The 20,273-nt window shown below is 44.8% G+C and overlaps 1 protein-coding gene across 5 annotated transcripts in view; it reads right to left on the bottom strand.

Annotated features, from left to right (window-relative positions):
• Nucleotides 1-10,355: 10,355 nt before the first annotated feature.
• nktr (natural killer cell triggering receptor) overlaps nucleotides 10,356-20,273 on the bottom strand; it is a 209,623-nt gene continuing 199,705 nt past the window's right edge. For 4 of the 5 annotated variants that reach the window (XM_041183451.1, XM_041183452.1, XM_041183454.1 and 1 more), the window contains 3 exons: nucleotides 16,937-16,996; nucleotides 15,426-15,500; nucleotides 10,356-10,835 (listed from right to left, as the gene is read on the bottom strand). In XM_041183451.1, coding sequence (XP_041039385.1) covers nucleotides 10,736-10,835; nucleotides 15,426-15,500; nucleotides 16,937-16,996 — 235 coding nt within the window. In that variant the 3' untranslated portion in view covers nucleotides 10,356-10,735. The remainder of the gene's footprint in view (nucleotides 10,836-15,425; nucleotides 15,501-16,936; nucleotides 16,997-20,273) is intronic. The other variant, XM_041183453.1, reaches the window with a different exon arrangement.

The following is a 20,273-nucleotide window of genomic DNA, read 5'->3' as shown; positions in this document are numbered from 1 at the left end:
GTCTTCAGCCAATTCGATTCACTCCACGTGATATCAAGAAACAGCTGAAGGCACTGGACACTGCAAAGGCTATGGGCCCTGACAATATTCCAGCAATAGTACTGAAGACTTGTGCTCTAGAACTTGCTGCGCCCCTAGCCAAGCTGTTCCAGTGCAGCTACAACACTGGTATCCACCTGGCTATGTGGAAAATTGCCCAGGTATGTCCTGGACACAAGAAGCAGGACAAATCCAACCTGGTCAATTACTGCCCCAACAGTCTACCCTCGATCATCAGTAAAGTGGTGGAAGGTGTCATCAACAGTGCTATCAAGAGGCACTTGCTTAGCAATAATCTGCTCACTGATGCTCAGTTTGGGTTCCACTAGGGCCACTCCGCTCCTGACCTCATTACAGCCTTGGTTCAAACACGGACAAAAAAGCTGAACTCCAGAGGTGAGGTGAGTGTGACTTCCCTTAACATCAAGGCCACATTTGACCGAGTGTGGCATCAAGGAGCCTAGCAAAACTTGAATCAATAGGAATCAGAGGGAAAATTCTCCACTGGTTGGAGTCATACCTAGCACAAAGGAAGATGGTTGTGGTTGTTGGAGGTCAATCATCTCAGCTCCTGAACATCACTGAAGGAGTTCCTCAGGGGAGTGTCCTAGGCCCAACCATCTTCAGCTATGACCTTCCTTCCATCATAAGGTCAGAAGTGGGGATGTTTGCTGATGATTGCACAATGTTCAGTACCATTCGCGACTCCTCAGATACTGAAGCAGTCCATGTCCAAATGCAGCAAGACCTGGACAATATCCAGGCTTGGACTGACAAGTGGCAAGTAGCATTTGCACCACACAAGTGACAGGCAAAGGCCATTTCCAACAAGAGAGAATCTAACCATCGCCCCTTCATTTTCAATGGCATTACCGTAGTTGAATCCCCCACTATAAACATCCTGGGGGTTACCATTGACCAGAAACTGAACTGGACTAGCCATATAAATAATGTGGCTACTAGAGCAGGGTAAAGGCTAGGAATTGTGTGATGAGTAACTCACCTTCTGACTTCCCAAAGCCTGTCCACCAACTCTACAAGGCACAAGTCAGGAGTGTGATGGAATACTCCCCACTTGCTTAGATGAGTGCAGCTCCCACAACACTCAAGAAGCTTGACACCATCTAGGACAAAGCTGCCCAATTGATTGGCACCACATCCACAAACATTCACTCCCTCCACCACCAGCGCACAGTAGCAGCAGTGTGTACCATTTACAAGATGTGCTGCAGGAATTCACCAAGGCTCCTTAGACAGCACCTTCCAAACCCACGATCACTACCATCTAGAAGGACAAGGGCAGCAGATAGATGGGAAAACAACCACCTGGAAGTTCCCCTCCAAGACACACACCATCCTGACTTGGAAATATATCGCCGTTCCTTCACTGTCGCTGGGTCAAAATCCTGGAACTCCCTCCCTAACAGCACTGTGGATGTACCTATACCACGTGGACTGCAGCGGTTCAAGAAAGCAGCTCACCACCACCTTCTCAAGGGCAACTAGGGATGGGCAATAAATGCTGGCCCAGCCAGCGAAGCCCACATCCCGTGAATTAATAAAGGTTAAAAAAACCTACCGTAGCCATCAAGTCCTCAGGTGGGACTCAATCCTGGAGCTAACGGCTGAGAGGTGAGGACACTACCCATTGGACCAAAAGACCTCTTATCCAGAATCTGAAGGCCAGTATCTTGTCCATATTGTAGCTTTGGCCTCCCTATTTGAAAAAGAATATAATTACTTTAGAAGCAGTTCAGAGAAGGTTCATTCAACTCATTTCTGGGATGACGGGATCATTTTATGAGGAAAGGTTGAACAGTTTGGGACATAGCCATTGGACTTTAGAAGAATGAGAGGTGATCCTACTGAAACATCTAAGGTCCTGAGGAGATTTGATAGGGTGGATACTGGGAGGATGTTTCCCTTTTGTGGGAGAGACGAGAACTAAGGTACATGGTTTAAGAGTAAGAGGTCTACCACTTAAGATGGAGATAAGGAGAATTGTTTTCTCTCAAAGATTTGTTGAATGTGGAATTCTCTTCCCCAGAAAGCAGTGGAGGCTGGGTCATTGAATTTATTCAAGCCCGAGTTAGACAGATTTTTGATGGACAAGGGAGTCAAGGGTCATGAGGGGGCAGATGGCAAAGCGGAGTTAAGAACAACCAGTTCAGCCATGATCTTATTGAATGACGGAGCAGTCTCTTTTTTTATTCGTTCATGTGGGTGTCACTGGCTAGGCCAACATTTATTGCCCATCCCTAATTGCCCTTGTCCAGAGGGCATTTAAGAGTCAAACACATTGCTGTGGGTCTGGAGTCACACGTAGGCCAGACCAGGTAAGGACGGCAGATTTCCTTCCCTAAAGGGCTTTAGTGAACCAGATGGGTTTTTACAACAATCGACAATGATTTCATGGTCACTATTAGACTTTTAATTCCAGATTTTTATTGAATTCAAATTCCACCATCTGCTGTGGCGGGATTCGAACCCGGGTCCCCAGAGAACTACCCTGGGTCTCTGGAATATCAGTCCAGTGGCAATACCACTTCACCACTGCCTGCCCTGGAAGGGCTGAATGGCCTATTCCGGTTCCGAAGCCCTATGTTCCTATCTGCAGCCTCGTCACTCACAGCTGTTCCACACCCAGATGCAAATTTGTACTTTGGAGGCGATGGCACTAAATGTTCTCGTCTGAATTAAACTAGGCCCAATAATCTAGAAACACTGAACTCCTGAAGAAATAGAAACTGAATCTTGTTCATAAATGAGTGGACGTTTTACGACTGATTTACTTCCAATGGCTATTCTTTGCCCAGCCAATGGATTTCAGCTATAGATTAACCCATATCAGCCAAAGTCCAACAGCAAACAACAACAACTTGCATTTTTATGGCACCTTTGACGTATTAAACACATCCCAAGCGGCTTGACGGCATTGCCTTCTGGACAGAGTTTGATTCTGAGCCACATGAAGGAGATGCAGTGCATGTCCTCGAAGAGGTAGGGCTTGATGAAGCGTTTTAAAGTGGAGAGGTTTAAGGGAGGAACTCCGGGGTTCAGGCAGCTGAAGGGTGATGAAAATCAGGGACACCCAAGGGGCCAGAATTGGAGGAGCGCAAGGGGTCAGATTGAAGTCAATGAATCTGCTAATGACCACGAATCCCAAATGGTTCATGAACATCCGTGTGGGAGGAGAATCAGCCAATCATTCTTGGCCCTATCTAGGCTGCCTCGCAGTGTGTGGTAGACTCAGGGCAGAATTTCACTGGCCTCCGTTTGGTGGGCTGGGAGGTGGAGGGAGGGGGCTGGTAACAGGCGACAGCGGCATCAGGAGGGCTGGCTGATGCAATCCTAACGCCGGGGAGGGTTCTCTGTTGCATGTTGCGAGGCTGATCGGTTGCTGCTCCGAGGAGGCAAGTAGCTGTTAAGTCCCAGTTAAAGGGCCTGCTGCGCATTTTGTAACATTGGAGTAATCTACCCCACCACCCCCCCCCACCAGCCGCGCGGAGAGGCTGCCAGCCTAACGGAACCAATTATCAGTGAAGATTCCCAATCCCGACCTTATGATGGGGGGGATGGTCAGTAAAGCAGCTGAAGATGGTTGAGCCTCCTAGGACACTACCCTGAGGAACCCCTGCAGCGATGTCCTGGGACTGAGGTGATTGACCTCCTGGCAAATCCTGGAACTCCCTCCCTAACGGCACTGTGGGTGCGCCCACACCACATGGACTGCAGCGGTTCAAGAAGGCAGCTCATCACCACCTTCTCAAGGGCAACTAGGGATGGGCAATAAATGCTGGCCTAGCCAGTAACGCCCACATCCCATAAATGGTTCTAGCCCTCTTCCCTTGTGCTAGGCATGACCCCAACCAGTGGACCCCGATTACCTTCATATAGCACTTTTCACAATCTCAGAATGACCCAAAGCATGAATAACTTTTTGACATGTAGTTACTGTAATAATGGAAAGGTGGCAGTCACTTTCTGCACTGCAAACTCCCACAAACAGCTGTGCAATAATGACCAGATCACTTGTTATTTTAAGTAATGTTGTTGGAGAAATAAATATTGGTGAAGAGCATGGGACGGAGCTCAGGCTTAGAAAGAGCACCATCCTGCACTCACCAGAGGGGGCAGACATGGCCTCAGTTTAACGTCTCAACAAAAGGACAGCATCACAAACAGCGTATTTATTGCTCCCTCAGCCTGGACTGTGCACTTCAATCTCTGAATTTGGACTCGAACTCACAATTGTGAGATTCAGAGGAGAGACGGCACACCGAGCCCCAGCTGACACCTCTGAGCTGAGATTTGCTTTCTTTTCTTCAGCTGTTTTTCTCTCATTAAATATTCAGCGACAGTGAACACTTCCTGAAACTGTAAATGCTGTAGGAACGACCAGGTTACAATTGGAGATCCTGCCACTGGAATGCTCCATTTTCCAGAGGGGGAAACTGAATGTTGCAGTGGGTTCATCGCTGAGCCTTTCATTTACTTGGGCCGGAGGTGAAATGTAGCTCAGGAGCTCCCTCTGTTGGGTGCCTCATTAAATGTGTTTGGGCATCCTCAAATCAGTTGACACACAGCACTGGGCATCTGGTGGGTATTGGTGTCATTGATTGGGGGGTGGGGTGGGGAGTGCAGTGAATTTTCTGTGCCTGGAATTAAGGGGTGCAGTTGAGGGATGCAGGCTGGAGGGAGCTTAACTCTGTGCCCGGCCTGGGAGTGCCTAACATCAACTCTGAGACCACGAGAATCCTTGCACTCACTCCTCTGCCACTTGTGTTCACTGGAGAGGGACTTCTGACCAATGGACTCCCACGCAACCCGGCTCCTTCCAAACTCTCCGGACCAGGAACATCTGCATAAAATGCATGGGTGCCAGGGTCAAGGATGTCACTGAGAGGAACACCCTGAGGTGGGTGGGTGGGGGGGGGGGGGGGGGGGGGGGGGGGGGGGGGGGGCGGGGCGGTGGGAAAGGGTAAACATCCAACAGTCATGGTCCACATGGGTACGAATGGTGTGGGCAGAAAGAGGGATGTGGTCTGAAATTAGGAAGGTAGGAAATTAACAAGCAGGACTTCAAAAGTAGTAATCTCTGGATTACTCCCAGCATCGCGCCCAAGTGACTATAGAAATAGGAGGATACACCAGATGAATGTATGGTTGGAAAGATGGTGCAGGAAAGAGGGCTTTAGATTTTTGAGACATTGGGACTGGCTCTGAGGGAGTTAGGACCTGCACAGGCCAAAGGGGTCGCACCTAAAGACAGCTGGGACTGAGTTCCCTGTCGGGTGTTGTGCTAGTGCTACTGGGGAAGGTTTAAACTAACTTGGCAGGGGTGTGGGAACCAGGACATATCAGGGAGGAATACCAAGGTACACCGAATACTGGGAGTGATAGATAGATAGCATTAGAGGAAGGAATAGTAAGCTAGTAGGTGGGGTCAGAGTAATGGTGAAAGTAATGAGATCTAAATCAGGGTTGGTGTGCATGTGTGTGAATGCAGGAGTTTGGTAAATAAGATTGGGGAGTTACAGGTGCAGATTGCCATGTGGAAATATGATGTTGTGGCTGTAACAGAGACCTGGCTCAAAGAAGGGCAGGACTGGGTCTTAAATATTCCTGGATACAAGGTGTTCAGGAAAGATAGGAAAGGCAGTATTGATTAAGGAGAACATTGCAGTGCTGGAGAGGGAGCATGTCCCAGTGAGGGTCAAGGACAGAATCTATTTGGCTGGGGCTAAGGAACAAAAGATGCAATTACATGCTCGGTGTTGTCTACAGGCCACAAACTAGTGGGAAGGGTGCAGAGGAAGAAATTTGCAAGGAAATTAGAGAGATGCAGGAATTATAGAATAGCTATAATGGGGGACTTTAGTTATCTTAATATAAAACACACAAGAACATATAAATTATGAGGAGTAGGCCATACGGTCCCTCAAAACTGCTCCACCATTTAGGAAGAACACAGCTGATCTGATAAAAGCAAAAAACTGCGGATGCTGGAAATCCAAAACAAAAACAAAAATACCTGGAAAAGCTCAGCAGGTCTGGCAGCATCTGCGGAGAGGAACACAGTTAACGTTTCGAATCCGTATGACTCTTCAACAGAACTAAGTAAAAATAGAAAAGTGAAATATAAGCTGGTTTAAGAAGGGGGAGGGGGGTGTGTAGAGCTGGATAGAGGGCCAGTGATAGATGGAGATAGCCAAAAGATGTCATAGACAAGAAGCATACAGGCAGAAATTTAGGAATATGGGACAACAGCCTGGGCAAACTTATATTGAGTTCAAAACAGTAAAGCAAAGTAATTTTGACCGGTGGATATAAGTGTTAAAAATAGATATAACCTATGCAGCTCTCAGGGAAATAATTCTTTTGGAAGAATTTAAAGATTCAATCCCTTCAGTAGTGAGAACTCATGGGGAGGAACAGAGGGTCAATTCTGTAAGACAAGCAGCAGAGATAGCTGATGATTATGAGTTAGTTCATTAAGCTAAACCTTTTCTCATCACGTTTTCAAATTGGACAAGGATAAAAAGTGGGATGGTGAAAGAAAGGCAGGTAGTCAGGGAAGAGGAGTAGCTGGAAGTTTCTAGGAAGTTTTTTCTCAGAATAAAAAGGGGCTGAAGGTAGAAGTGACATTTGAAAATTGAGGTGTTTTCATTGTAATAAAGTGGGGCACACAAAGTCAGTGTGTTGGAGATTGTAGGAAAAATCTGTAGGAATTGTTGGGGTACAGAAAAGCTCTGGAAGTAAAAGTACTAGGTTAAAGCACAGGAGAAACCAATGGTTTGTGTACAGGTGAAACAGAAAGAATCACTGAAAGGTAAAGAAGTGGGAATGTGTTCGCAGTTTACTCGAGAATTCTGAGGAGCAGGTTGCAGAAATGTTTAAGGATTTTTAATGTGAAGGGAAAGTCTTTCCCTCTGTACAGGGCGAAGTAGGTAAGGATGTTAAAACTTTGATACACAGGGGCTAGTCAATCCTTAATGTTGTGGGATAGTGATATTTGTTCAGATGGAGTGTTGCAGGTGGTAATAATGTGAGGTTCATGGAGATGCTAAATGTATTCCGTTGTGGAAGGTAAATTTAAAGAGCAAATGGAAGATATGTGAGGTTATAGTTGGAGTGGTGGAAAACTTGCCCATTGCAAGGGTCCATTTTATTCTGGGTAATGATATAGCTGCATTGCAAATGTGGGTGATGCCTATGGTAGTTGAACAGCCTGCAGAAGTGTTTTCAACAGAAGTGCTATAGAAGGAACATCCTGGATTGTTTCCTGATTGTGTTATAACAAGATAAAAGGTCCATAGGGAAGAACAAATTAAACAAGATAAGCAGGCAGATCAAAGGCAAGAAGGTGGTGTTGAAGTCCAATTAGCTGGCATTGTATTTGGTAACATTGTTCAGGAGGAAGGAATGCAGGGCTGATCAGTTGAAATGTTTAACTCGAAGAAGTTAGTGGAATTAGTTTCCCAGTGCCTACAACAAAATGAGAAGTTTTGAGATTTCTGGGCACGAATGGGCTTAACTGGAAATTTGCACCAAATTTTAGCCAAGTGGTTGCTCCATTGATTGAACTATCAAGAAAGAAGTTTCAATGGACACAGGAGTGTCGGAAGTCATTCGATAGTTTGAAAACTGTATTAACGATGACCCCAGTGCTGGCAGTACCTAATTATCCCAAACAATTCAAATTGGCTGTTGACACAAGCGATATAAGCATTGGGGCTGTACAGTTATGAGATGAAATACTGGAATTGGAAAACCGATAGGGTATTTTTCAGGGAAGCTTAATGTTCAACAAAGAAGGTATTCAACGATCGAGAAAGAGACTTTGAGTTTGGCGTTAGCATTGCAGCACTTTGAAGTTTATATTGCAAACAATTCATCAGAAACAATTGTTTATACAGACCATAACCTTTGAAATTTTTGGACAAATTTCAAGATAAAAGTGTGAGGCTTTTCAGACGGAGTCTATTATTACAACCATTTAATCTATGTATTATACATATTGCTGGAAGAGAAAATCTGTTCGCAGGTGCATTGTCAAGATTTTGAAGCTTAAAGGAAAATGGGATATTTAAAAAAAAAACCTGGACACTGAACTAGAGTGATTTCTGCTGATATCAAGGACTTGTGTATATATATTATGTTAATGCATGCATCTGGTAATGTGATAGTGCAAAAAATGTGGGAGATAGTGTGAGATGGGTTATTAAAATGAAGCAGTCTTTTAGAACTATGATGGTTCATGCTTCAATAAGGAGGGGGATGTCATGAAGCTATTAATGTATATAATAATTTGGAAATATTTTTCTTAAAATAGAGGTTTAGTCTGTGGGTGTGTCTTAACTGGATTAAAGCCAGCAGCTAGTCTGGGTGCTTTATGTACTAGTTTTGAGACGTAAACAGAGAGGTAGAGTGCATTTGAATTTTTTGAATAAGGCATTCAAGAAGTTGCATGAAAACTAACGCCTATCTAGCAGCTACCAAGCAATATATTTATGTTACTAATAAAATTTGTACTATGAAAGAGGTTTCATTGTTAAAAGGCGGAGTTCAAAGAGGCTGGTGATACAATGAGAATTTGCATTCAATCAGTGCTGGTAGGTATAACTTTAGCAGTTTTTGGGTGTGCAGAGCAGAGGCAATGTGAGATCAAAAGGCAGCTGCAAGCCTTCAACTGGCTCTACAGGAACCAAAGTGAAAAGAACCTCATTTTGAATTTGTAAGATGAAAATGCTTTGCCTGGTGTTTGGTTAAGTCTAGGGGTTGCTGTTGCCTTAACGGTGATTAGTTTGGGAATTTGTTAAAAGTTATGAAAATAGTAATTTGAAGCCATGTGTATATATATTTTAACCTGTTTAAATTAATAAAATGTTTCATTTAGTTCAATGTAAAGCCTCGCGAACTGGTGGTCTGATTCCTGAAATTAGAGTCGCATCTCAAACATAACACTTAAAATTATAGGTTATGACAGTTGTTTAAAGTTTCTCTCTGGGAATTTTAAATAACTCCGCTTTACCAACTGCGATTGCCATAACAATTACAAAGACTGAAAAACAATGATTAAAGTTAATAAATTCATTTAACATAATGGCCACAACTCCATCTTCAACTTGTTGGTAAATTGTTGGAATTAGTAAAGAAAGAACTTATATCTGTGGAGCACCATTTACCAGCTCGGGACATTCCAAAGTGTTTTATAGCCAATGAAGTATTGTTTGAAGTGTAGTCACTGCTGTAATGTAGGAAACTTGGCAACTAATTTGTGCAGAGCAAGGCCCCAGAAACAGCAATGAGAAAACACAAAAGACGGCATTCAGCCACCTGATGTCTCAAAACGCTTTACAGCCAATGAAATACTGTTTCTGAAGTGTGGTCCGTGCTACTATGTAGGAAACTCGGCTACAAATTTATGCATAGTAAGCTCCCACAAGCAGCAAATGTATTAGTGATTAGATAAACTGTTTTAGTGATGTTGATTGGCACCTCTGACTATGCTGTACTGCCTCAATGCTTTACTGGAGTGTCAGCCGAGATTTTATGTTCAGGTTTCTTGAGTGGGATTGCACACATACCCTTTTAACTGAGAGCAGAGGGTGCTCCAATTGGGCCACAGCTGTCACCATAGGTGTCTTTACTGCAGAAGATAAATTTGTTACGATCCATAGGTGCATTCATTAACGGGAGACAAGGTGGGGTCTGACTTGTGTCATTAAATCCACAATAAATTCACTCTTTGTCTCACTTTTCGAAGGAAAAGTTTCATTGTGTATAAATGGCGTGCAGCGTCATATTTTCAGACTATTTCTATTTGAAATGTGATAAGCACAACAGTGGGGTAGAGTTTCTATATATGGTGCAATCGTCAATCTGAGTGTAATTTGAGCAGATTGTCCCAGCGGTGTGTTCGCACTGCCACAGACCTGCTGGGCTCAGTATTTCCTTTTTTAAAATTCTTTCATGGCATGTGAGCATCACTGGCCAGGCCAGCATTTATTGCCCACCCCTAATTGCCCTTGAGAAGGTGGTGGTGAGCTGCCTTCCAGAACCGCTGCAGTCCAGGTGGGGTGGGAACACCCACAGTGCTGTTAGGGAGGGAGTTCTAGCGACAGTGAAGGAACTGCGATATTTCCAATGTGCTGAAAGGGATATAATTCTGCAATCGCTCTGATCACAGTACGTGTACTACATGGATATACTTCAATCATTTCAACACGTTCTTTTAAAATATACATTTTAATTACTTTTATATGGGCCCTTTCAATAGACAGGGCTGAAGAGAAAAATGAACAGAGACCAGGTAGAATGTATGAAAATTTACTTTTTTCACTTTAAACTATGACAGAATAACGCAGTTAAGTACAGTACATATTAAAGGTAAATATTATTGCTTACATACAAAACTGCAGATACAAATACATTTCCTCTCAGCAAGAACTGCCAAGAGTTTAATTCATTTCTTTTGCAAAAAAAAAGAGAAAAAACAGAAAAATCAAAACAAACCCCTCCCCAACTGCTGTAGTTTCTGTGCACGGAGTTGTTTCGCTGCAGTCTTTGTCCCCAATGTTTAAAGTAACAGTTCTAATGAATCGGTCACCAATAAATATAGTTCTGAATCTGTGCAGGGAAAGAAGAAAAGTGTTCTGCAAGAACGAGCGAGACCGAGGCAGTGTTCCGTCCATCAGCTGTATCTGCTGCTCTCGCTGTGGCTCCGATGGCGAGAGTAGCTCCGATCACTTCTGCTATATGATCGGTATGACCTGTAGCTTCGGTCCCAGCTTCTAGTCAATTCAAGGGAGAAAGAAAAGCATGATAAACTCCTTCTGAGTGCCCACCCACAGTCTTTCAGCTTGGAGGAGGAAGTAAAGACATTTTTCATGTGAAGACCATGTTAGGTTAAGTATTAGGTTGGAGTAATGTTGGCCGGGGGGGGGGTCCCTGAGTAAATGACGTGTGGGGTTGTTTTGTCTGAAGGGGGTGGGCCTGATGGTCATATCCCATCCTTTTCACAAAAATGCACATCAGCAGAAACCTTCACAACAGTTAAAAGAACAAATATTAAAGGTTTGCTGAAAAAGAGAGACATGCTGTCAAAGCTTTTCGTCTTGCGCTCATCAGGACAAAACTCGCAAGATTACCAACAGTAAAAGGAACAACAATTTATACTACATGAGAAGAGAGTGCTAATTGATTGGCAAGTGGACTCTGATTGGTAGAGGCATTGCCATGGAGAATGCAGCAGGGAACAGTTAACTGCCAAGCTTTTGTTCAAATTCAAACCAGGCAAGTCGACTCAGTCAAGGCATTGTCATGGGGACTGAACCAGGGAATGGCTGTCCTCAAAGCTTTTGTTTAGTTGAAATAGGCACAATGTGTGGACATGCTCCTTCTGCCTGCAAAGGACAGGGCCCTGTGTGTGAATATATGTGGCTTCTAGCATGCATAAATGTGCCACGGTGCAAGCCTGACTGAACCTTAGATTGGTTTTCAGCGTCATTCTTAGTACAATTAGGATTGTTTAGCAAGTATGGTCCAATCATGGAATCACATCTAATGTAGGACACTAGGTTTTGAGTTTTGCAAGCACAGGCTCTTGGTTATGGTCAGTACTTTGCCTGCTGTTTTTTTTTAAATCATCCATGGGATGTGGGCTTCGCTGGCTGGGCCATTTATTGCCCATCCCTAGTTGCCCCTGAGAAGCTGCCTTCTTGAACCACTGCAGCTGTTGTGAATAGCTGAAGGTATGTGCCGCTTTATACGATCCGTGAGTTGTTGGTATGTACGGTCTACATACCTGGCATCACAATGTGCCGAAATTCATATACCACATTCCTCACTTGCGCGATAGGCAGAACATCTTTTTGGTTTGACGGTAGCACCCTATTAGCGGAGAATATCACTCATGTTGCTACTGCTTAGTAACAGCGTAAAACGGCTAGCTTTACCTGTTGCTAAAATTTTTGAGGCAGACTGGGCACTTTCCAGGACCGAAAGCGGTGGCCTTGGGCCCGTTCGTGTTCACTCATTGCGCCTTTTCCCAACTAAGGGCTGCTGCAAAGGAATGAGACTGAAGCAGATTGTTCTAGAGGGTTAAGCTCACACTGGCAGTCCCATCTACAATCTCTACTCTCCTCAAATATAAAACCTTCGAGGAAAACAAAAGAAAGAAATATTTTTAATTTTTAAAAGAATTCATACCCAGGATGCAAGCATCGCTGGCAGGGCTGTCATTTATTGCCCGCTGCTCGCATAACCGAGTGACCTTTCTAGGCCACTTCAGCCTGGCATATAAGGAATCAGCCATGCCGGTTTGGGACTGGAGTCACATTTAGGCTAGACTGGATAAGGATGCCAGGATTCCCTTTCCTAAAGGGAATTTGTGAACCAGCTGGCTTTAAATCCTGTGCAGACACGATGGGCTGAAAGGCCGTCTCCTGTACCGTAAGGATTGTGATTCTGTGAAATGGCAATCGAAAACTGCACAGTCACCTCCATTGAGAAGATTTTTAAAAATTTCTAGCTTTCTTTTTAAAAGCCAAATTCAAAACTCACTCAATACCATGGTTCTCTGGATTAGTCCAATGACATAACTGTGACACTACCATATCATACAAAGTTTGTTTAGCTTAGTTTCTTCCATCTTTTCCCTGAGGCGCCACCTCTCCATTGGCCCTCCAGTACCTCATTCTCATGTGAGGCTGCACAGTAATTGTGGTTGGGGTAGCAGGGAGCAAGAGAGCAAAGGGGCAAGACTATCTTAACCAAATCCTGCTGAACACAAATGCACTTTCCCACAGTGGCTGCCAACAGGCATCACCAGCAGAATCCAGGCTCACTTCTTCCCGTCTCTATCCCTAGCCCTGGCCATCAGGGTGGTGTGGAACCGACTACTCGTTCACAGTACAAACCGACGGTGGACTTTGGGACTTTCCTGCTTTGTACAGATAAGCACTACTCCATGTTACACATCAAAGGTTATTGCAGAAAATAAAATCTCATGGTATAGGGGGTAACATATTGGCATGGGTAGAAGATTGGCTGACTAACAGGAAGCAAAGAGGAGGCATAAATGGGTCTTTTTCAGGTTGGCAAGATGTAACGAGTGGTTTGCCACAGGGATCGGTGCTGGGACCTCAGCTGTTTACAATTTATATAAATGGCTTGGATGAAGGGAAGGATTGAGTGGTTGCCAAATTTGCTGATGACAAAAAGATAGGTAGGAAAGTAAGTTGTGAAGAGGATGTAAGGAGGCTACAAAAATACAAAGGTTAAGTGAGTGGGCGAAAATCTGACAAATGGAGTATAATGTGGGAAAATGTGAAACTGCCCATTTGGCAGGAAGAATAAAAGAGAAGCATATTATCTAAATGGTGAGAGATTGCAGAGCTCGGAGGTGCAGAGGGATCTGGGTGTCCTAGTGAATGAATCATAAAAGGCTAGAATGCAGGTGCAGCAAGTTATTAGGAAAGCTGATAGAATGTTATCATTTATTGTGAGGGGAATTGAATACAAAAGTCAGGAAGTTATGCTGCAGTTGTACAGGGCACTGGCGAGACCACATTTGGAGTACTATGTACAGTATTGATCACCTTACTTAAGGAAGGATGTAAATGCGTTGGAAGCAGTGCAGAGAAGGTTTACCAGACTAATACCTGGAATGGATAGGTTGTCTTATGAGAAAAGGTTGGCCAGACTAGGCTTGTATCCACTGGAGTTTAGAAGACTAAGAGGCGACTTGATTGCAACACGTAGGATCTTGAGAGGTCTTGACAAGGTGGATGTGGAGAGGATGTTTCCTCTTGTGGAAGAATCTAGATCTAGGGGCCATTGTTTAAAAATAAGGGGTTGCTCATTTAAGACAGAGATGAGACCAAATTTGTTCACTCAGAGGGTCGTGACTCTTTGGAACTCTCTGCCTGAAAAGGGGGTGGAAGGAGAGTCTTTGAATATTTTTAAGGCAGAGGTGGATAGATTCTTGGTAAGTAAAGTGGTGATAGATTATCAGGTGGAGGCGGGATGCAGATTTCAGGTTACTATCAGGTCAGCCATGATTCTAATAAATGGCAGAGGAGGCTCGAGGAGCTGAATGGCCTGCTCCTGCTCCTTGTTTGTATGTTTGTAAACATTCTGCAGGCTGACATGGGGTGGGTGACCAATCAGTAGAATGTGAATAGCAGGTGCTGCTCTAGCACTATTGAAAAGAGAAGAATGGCACCGATAAGCGATCATGCAAGGGCCAAAGATAATGAAGAAATGCAAATATAACTGCCCTGGTATCATTCCTCACAGCTTAGTTTCTACATGGAAGGCAATCGATATTAAATTCACTGGCTTAAAAGCCAAACAATTGTGCGTCGTAAACTCAAGTTCAGTAAAGCTTGGTGTTACATTATCAGAGAAAGCTTATCGCTGTTCCTTATAATCCCAGGTAATGTATCGTACACTTTAGACATATAAATAAAAACTAGACCTACCCAATCTATGTTGATGCTCATGCTCCACATTAGCCCCATCCCTCTTCACCTAACCTGATCAACATATCCTCCTATTCCCTTCTCCCTCATGTACTTATTTATCTCCCCCTTAAATGCATCTATGCTATTCACCTCAAACCCCACATGTGGTACAGAGCTCCATGTTTGCACCACTCTCTAGGTAAAGAAGATTCTCCTGAATTTCCTATTTGAAACAACTTCTTCACTTCTATCCAGGTTAACCCTGTTCCTGAGAAAAGAGCCCCAACCCCTTCAGCCTTTCTTGATAAGTATATGCTCATAGTTCTGGCATCAACCTTGTGAATCTTCTTCATCTATATCCTTTTTATAACATAGAGACCAGACCTGTGCCAAATAATAAAAATTATTCTGAAGATTTTAGAGCACATTTAAAATAGATGATGTGTCTTACTTATTTGTAATCCAAAGGGGAGGGGGGAAGGGGGAAGGGAGAAGGAAAGAGAGAGGTAGGAGAGAGGGATGGGGAGTGAAAAGAAGGGAGAACGGGGTGAGGGAAAGTGAGGACTAAACAGCTAGGTGTCCAGCTCTTGATCGCAATCCAGTGGTTTGTGCTGCAAATGTGCAGACTATCGGCTTTTAGTGAGAAAGGGATTGGGCATGGCTGTGATGTCCTCCATGTTGATGGGCTGTCACAGTCAATGTTTCGACTCACACACACCAAGAAATGGGCACGTGGGCAAGGCATCAGAGGATGCTGGTGGGCTGGCACCTTCTAGTCACACTTCCCCCAACGCCTGCTCTGACCCAACCTCTCCTCTTCCACCCCTTGTCCGCCACCCCAGCATTATGGAAGCACCTTCATGACAGGAAGGCAATGGAGTGTTAAAGCAGAGGGAAAAACAAACACACTCTTACCTGGACCTTCGAGATTTATGGTAGCTACGGCTCCGACTCCTGCTTCTGCTGTCATAGCTATCATACGAATCAGACCTACAATCAACAGAGAGAGTCACAGCCATTACCTCAATGCACTTATGCTTTTTAAGTGTAACAAGACAGTACTTCACATGGTTGATGAAGGAAAAATTCAGATAGCAACCACAACAGTGGAGCTTCAGCAACTAAACCCAGTAATGCACTCACACCATTACTTAAACCAGGGAATTGAATGGAGTGATATTTGCTCCAGTGACTGCAACAATGGATTAAATTACACAATGTGAGCTGCAGTAACTTTAGGGTTTATTTCATTGCAGGTCTCACAAAAACGTGCTTACTACTTTTTACCAAACACACTAAACTCACCGAACAGCCCATCCAAGATAAGAGACTCCTGAATCGTCATCCTGAGCCACTACACATTGTGTGCCCTAAATGCCACTGTCCTTTACTGTGGTCTTATGTACAGTTGATGTGCTACAATTGCTTCTGGCAAAAGCCATTTGCAGAACTCCAATGTCATCATGTCTCCCTAACCGCACCACGTAATAAGGTCCAGAAAGGATGGAAATGTAAATGATTGCTAGTGGAAGAAAACGGATTTAGTGGAGAATAAGAAAAAACCACCAGAGGATGTCTGCATGTACCAGATGCTCAAACATCAGGGTGCCTCTCAGGCTATATGCTGCCAGATCTTTGTCAATGCTGCCTTTCCATCACTAGCTGGAAGTGTGCAATAGTGATTGGTGATGCTGTGCCCACCTCTCCAGATTGAGAACCTGGCAGAGTAAGCTCTCAATGCTGCCCTCTCCCTACTCTGCAGGGCTCTGGCAAGCTGCATCACTGTGTGCTGCACTAACCACACCTAACAGCAGAGGTCAGCCATCTCTGCCAAACTCTGGCCTTAATGCCAGCCGGTCGACACACTGACAGGGATTATCTTGGGGCGGGTGGAGGCGGGGTGGTTTCAGGCACCCTAGAATCGATAGCGCTTTCTCAGTAGCCCAAGAGATAATGCTGCTCTGTTCCTGGCCGTTTACTGTATTAGAAGGCTCTCTTGCGAACTGATAGAGGCACTGCAGGCATTGTACTAACTGGAACGAGGAGAATACTGAATAAATGTGAGAAACTGTTCAGCTGCTTTCCCAAGGCTCTTAGTTCTTACAGGAATACAAGGTTCTTGACCAAGGAAAAATGATTCTAAAACCCAATCTAAGTAAGGGTACTGAAGTACAGGTGACAAAAATCATGACATGACATCTAGGTTGGGCCTTGGATAATCAAATCCTTTTATTTAAATTGGAGGAATATAGGAACCCTCTTACAAGTAACCAGGACAAAAAGCTCCTTCTCTGGAACTGCACGGCCTCAAAAAAATTGAGTGCATATATTGATACACTCAAGAATATTATTTGAACATTAAATGCCAAAAATGTTCTCTGCGACTCTGACTGTGTTAACGGCTGTAGGTTACACCGAATACGTACCTAGACCTCCGGTGACGTCTAGAAGACAGGCTTCTAGAACGACTTCGGCTATAGGTTCTACTGTTTGAAGAAAAAAAATAGACAAGTAAACCATCATGCATGAAACAAGACAACCATGAAAGCTGATTCCAACTTATGCCAACTGCTACATATATCCTTATCCAAATTAATACTACACTTCACAAATCTGAGGGCAGTCCGGGGAGATGCTCTTTGTCTCTCTCTCTCGCTGCATTAGCTAGTTGATAAATTGGGAGGAGTAGAGAACAACCTGAGCTGACTTCCTCTCACTGTCCTCCAGAAATACAGTTGGCAGCCAGGGATGTGTAAAGGACATCCTGATGCGAGTCTCGGACAATGCTGTACAAAACACGTGTAGTAATCAGGTAGGTGTGGAGAACAGCTCGAGGTGACTGCCCGCAGAAAACTGCTTGACGCACCACCCGATGACTGCTTGCAAGGCCAGGTTCAGAATAGATGTTCTTTGCCAGGAATTGCAAGTGCCAGCTGACATCATCTGAATCACGAGTTGTCACCACCCTAATATTAGGGGGAGCTACCAGGGAAATCGATGTTCATTCAGAACGGTTTACTGTTTGGTGTATGTTTATAGTTAACAAATATCCCAAGGAGAGCTGTTACTTTGCCTTTGCTTTGGGCTATTTACCAAGATAAATATTTGTATGCATTTTGGCAATGAATTCAGCTCTACCCACCTAATTCTCCTTCCATTTTACCGCAGGGTACAGCTCCATTGGTGCCACTGGTCTCTCCAAAACGGTGAGAAAGGACAAGTTATTCAGAAATGGAGAGCATTACATCGGCATCTGATCCTGCCTACAACCTAATGCTACACATGGAACTTTCAGCAGGGGTCATGAAGTAGGAAGCTTGACTGGCTTAGGGGTACAGAGGCAGACTGTAGCATCCCTACCATCACCTCAGCTAAAACCAGGCTGGTTCAGAATGTTAACCAAGATTGAAGCTGGGATTTTCCTGGTTTGGATGGGTCTTGGAATGGCCCATTGAGCCTCTAGGTCATTTGAGACACAGTGGAACAAACTGGACTGACAACCCTGGATTTTCTAAGTGCAGGCCAGATCGTGGGGTGAGGGTCAGAACTGCTGGCCAGATCACATCCCCTACATTTAATAGTAAGTGTTGGATGGGGCAGTATTGTTGTTGAAAGTGATAATGTTTATGTGATGGTCTAAGGCCTGAATTCATGATTGGCGAGGACAGTACAGACAGAGGTAGATGGAATAAAATGTAGGGGAAGGACGACAGGAACAAATATGTGATAGAGATTATTTGTAGGTGTACACAGGTGAGATTTAACGTACGCTAGAAACTGAGAAATGAGAGTCAACATCAAAACGTACAATGAAATCAATCATTGTTAGGATGCATATATATTTAATTTAATTAGTGTAATTCTATGGAACCTGCCATTGAGCTTTGGATTCTGGAATTAAATCAGAATGTCAACAACAGTCTTGGAGCAGAAACAGCTACAGACAGAGTTCAGCAAGAGTGAAGTGTTAGAACACCTCTGGACACTTCATGCTTCAAACTGCTAACTACCCACGCCCCCCGCCCCACCATTTCCTTTCTCCACAATATATGAGATGATAAAAGTTCTGTCATCTTCAACACGGATGGTTTCGTTGTATGACTATTTTCATGGTGATTTATGAAGTCTGGAATGATGAGCACTCTGTATACAGGTGAATACTGTAAAGCTCCCTCTGCCATTCCTTCAGAGCTTATATTGAGACCCACCCAGGTCTTTTCCACCCCCACTACCCACACGCACCGAGTTGTCCCAAACCCACCTCGTGCCGAGACCACCTCAAAAACCCACCCGCGCCGAGACCACCTCAAAAACCCACCTGCGCCAAGACCTCCAAACCCACCTGCACCGAGACACTCCCAAACCCACCCACGCCAAGAGCCCCCCCCAAACCCACCCACGCCGAGACCCCCCCAAACCCACCCACGCCAGGACTCCCCCAAACCCATCCGCGCCGAGACCCCCCCAAACCCACCTGCACCGAGACCCCTCCAAATGCACCCATGCCAGGGCCCCGTAAAACACACCCGCACCGAGACCCTCCCAAACACAACCGTGCTGCGACACCCCAAAACGCACCCATGCTGAGACCCCCCCAAACGCACCCATGCCGAGACCCCCCAAACGCACCCATGCCGAGACCCCCCAAACGCACCCATGCCGAGACCCCCCAAACGCACCCATGCCGAGACCCCCCAAACGCACCCATGCCGAGACCCCCCAAACGCACCCATGCCGAGACCCCCCAAACGCACCCATGCCGAGACCCCCCAAACGCACCCATGCTGAGACCCCCCAAACGCACCCATGCTGAGACCCCCCAAACGCACCCATGCCGAGACCCCCCAAACGCACCCATGCCGAGACCCCCCAAACGCACCCATGCCGAGACCCCCCAAACGCACCCATGCTGAGACCCCCCAAACGCACCCATGCTGAGACCCCCCAAACATACCCATGCCGAGACCCCCAAAGATAACAAAAGCTCCCCAAACCTTGAGGAATGTTTCAAGCCACTCACATCGAGATCCCCCCGCCTCCAAACCCTCTTGGAAATTCTCCCAAACCCAGGCCTTATATTAATTCCACATTACACCCTTACAACTTGCAGACAGTGAAGACCTTTCCTTTCAGCCTGTTCAATTATCAATATGGAAAGGACAGTGCATTAACTCACTGTGTAACCAGTTTCCTATTTACATATATTTAAATGTAAGTGTAATATGGGGGAATTAGCTGTAACGAGGTTACAATATGTTATTACTTGTTGAAATTCACTGTGTGTTCATTCATATTGGCCTGTATGATGAGTGAAAGAGTGTGCCTGCACCTGGGGACAGGGGGTCACTTAGCAATTCTGTTCATTTAGGAATGTTAAAGCCACCTTGAGGAGCTGATTTCCCCCACGGGTCTCATTTTGAATCTCTGTCATTTTACTTGGACTACTGCAGGCAGCTCAGAAGCTCCAACTACTATTGGTCACTTGGCTTATTGGTACCACAAGGATCTGGACAAACCCCATTAAAACCTGCTGTAAATAGTCCTAGTTTCTTAAGTTTCTCCTCAAAACTACCACTGGCATCATCTGAATAAATTCACAATGTGATCTCTGTAGCTTAAATGTCCTTTTTATAATGGAAAATTCCATAGAACAACCAGTGCCTTGTACACAATTATTATTACTGCTTCTTTCTCAAACTCAATGCATACACATGTAAAGCCCACATACATCTTTCTTACAGCTTCATCTATCTGCAGCTGCTC

This window comes from Carcharodon carcharias, chromosome 3, assembly GCF_017639515.1.
Source record: "Carcharodon carcharias isolate sCarCar2 chromosome 3, sCarCar2.pri, whole genome shotgun sequence".
Classification (NCBI taxonomy): Eukaryota; Metazoa; Chordata; class Chondrichthyes; order Lamniformes; family Lamnidae; genus Carcharodon; species Carcharodon carcharias.
This window is presented reverse-complemented; position numbering and strand designations above follow the sequence as displayed.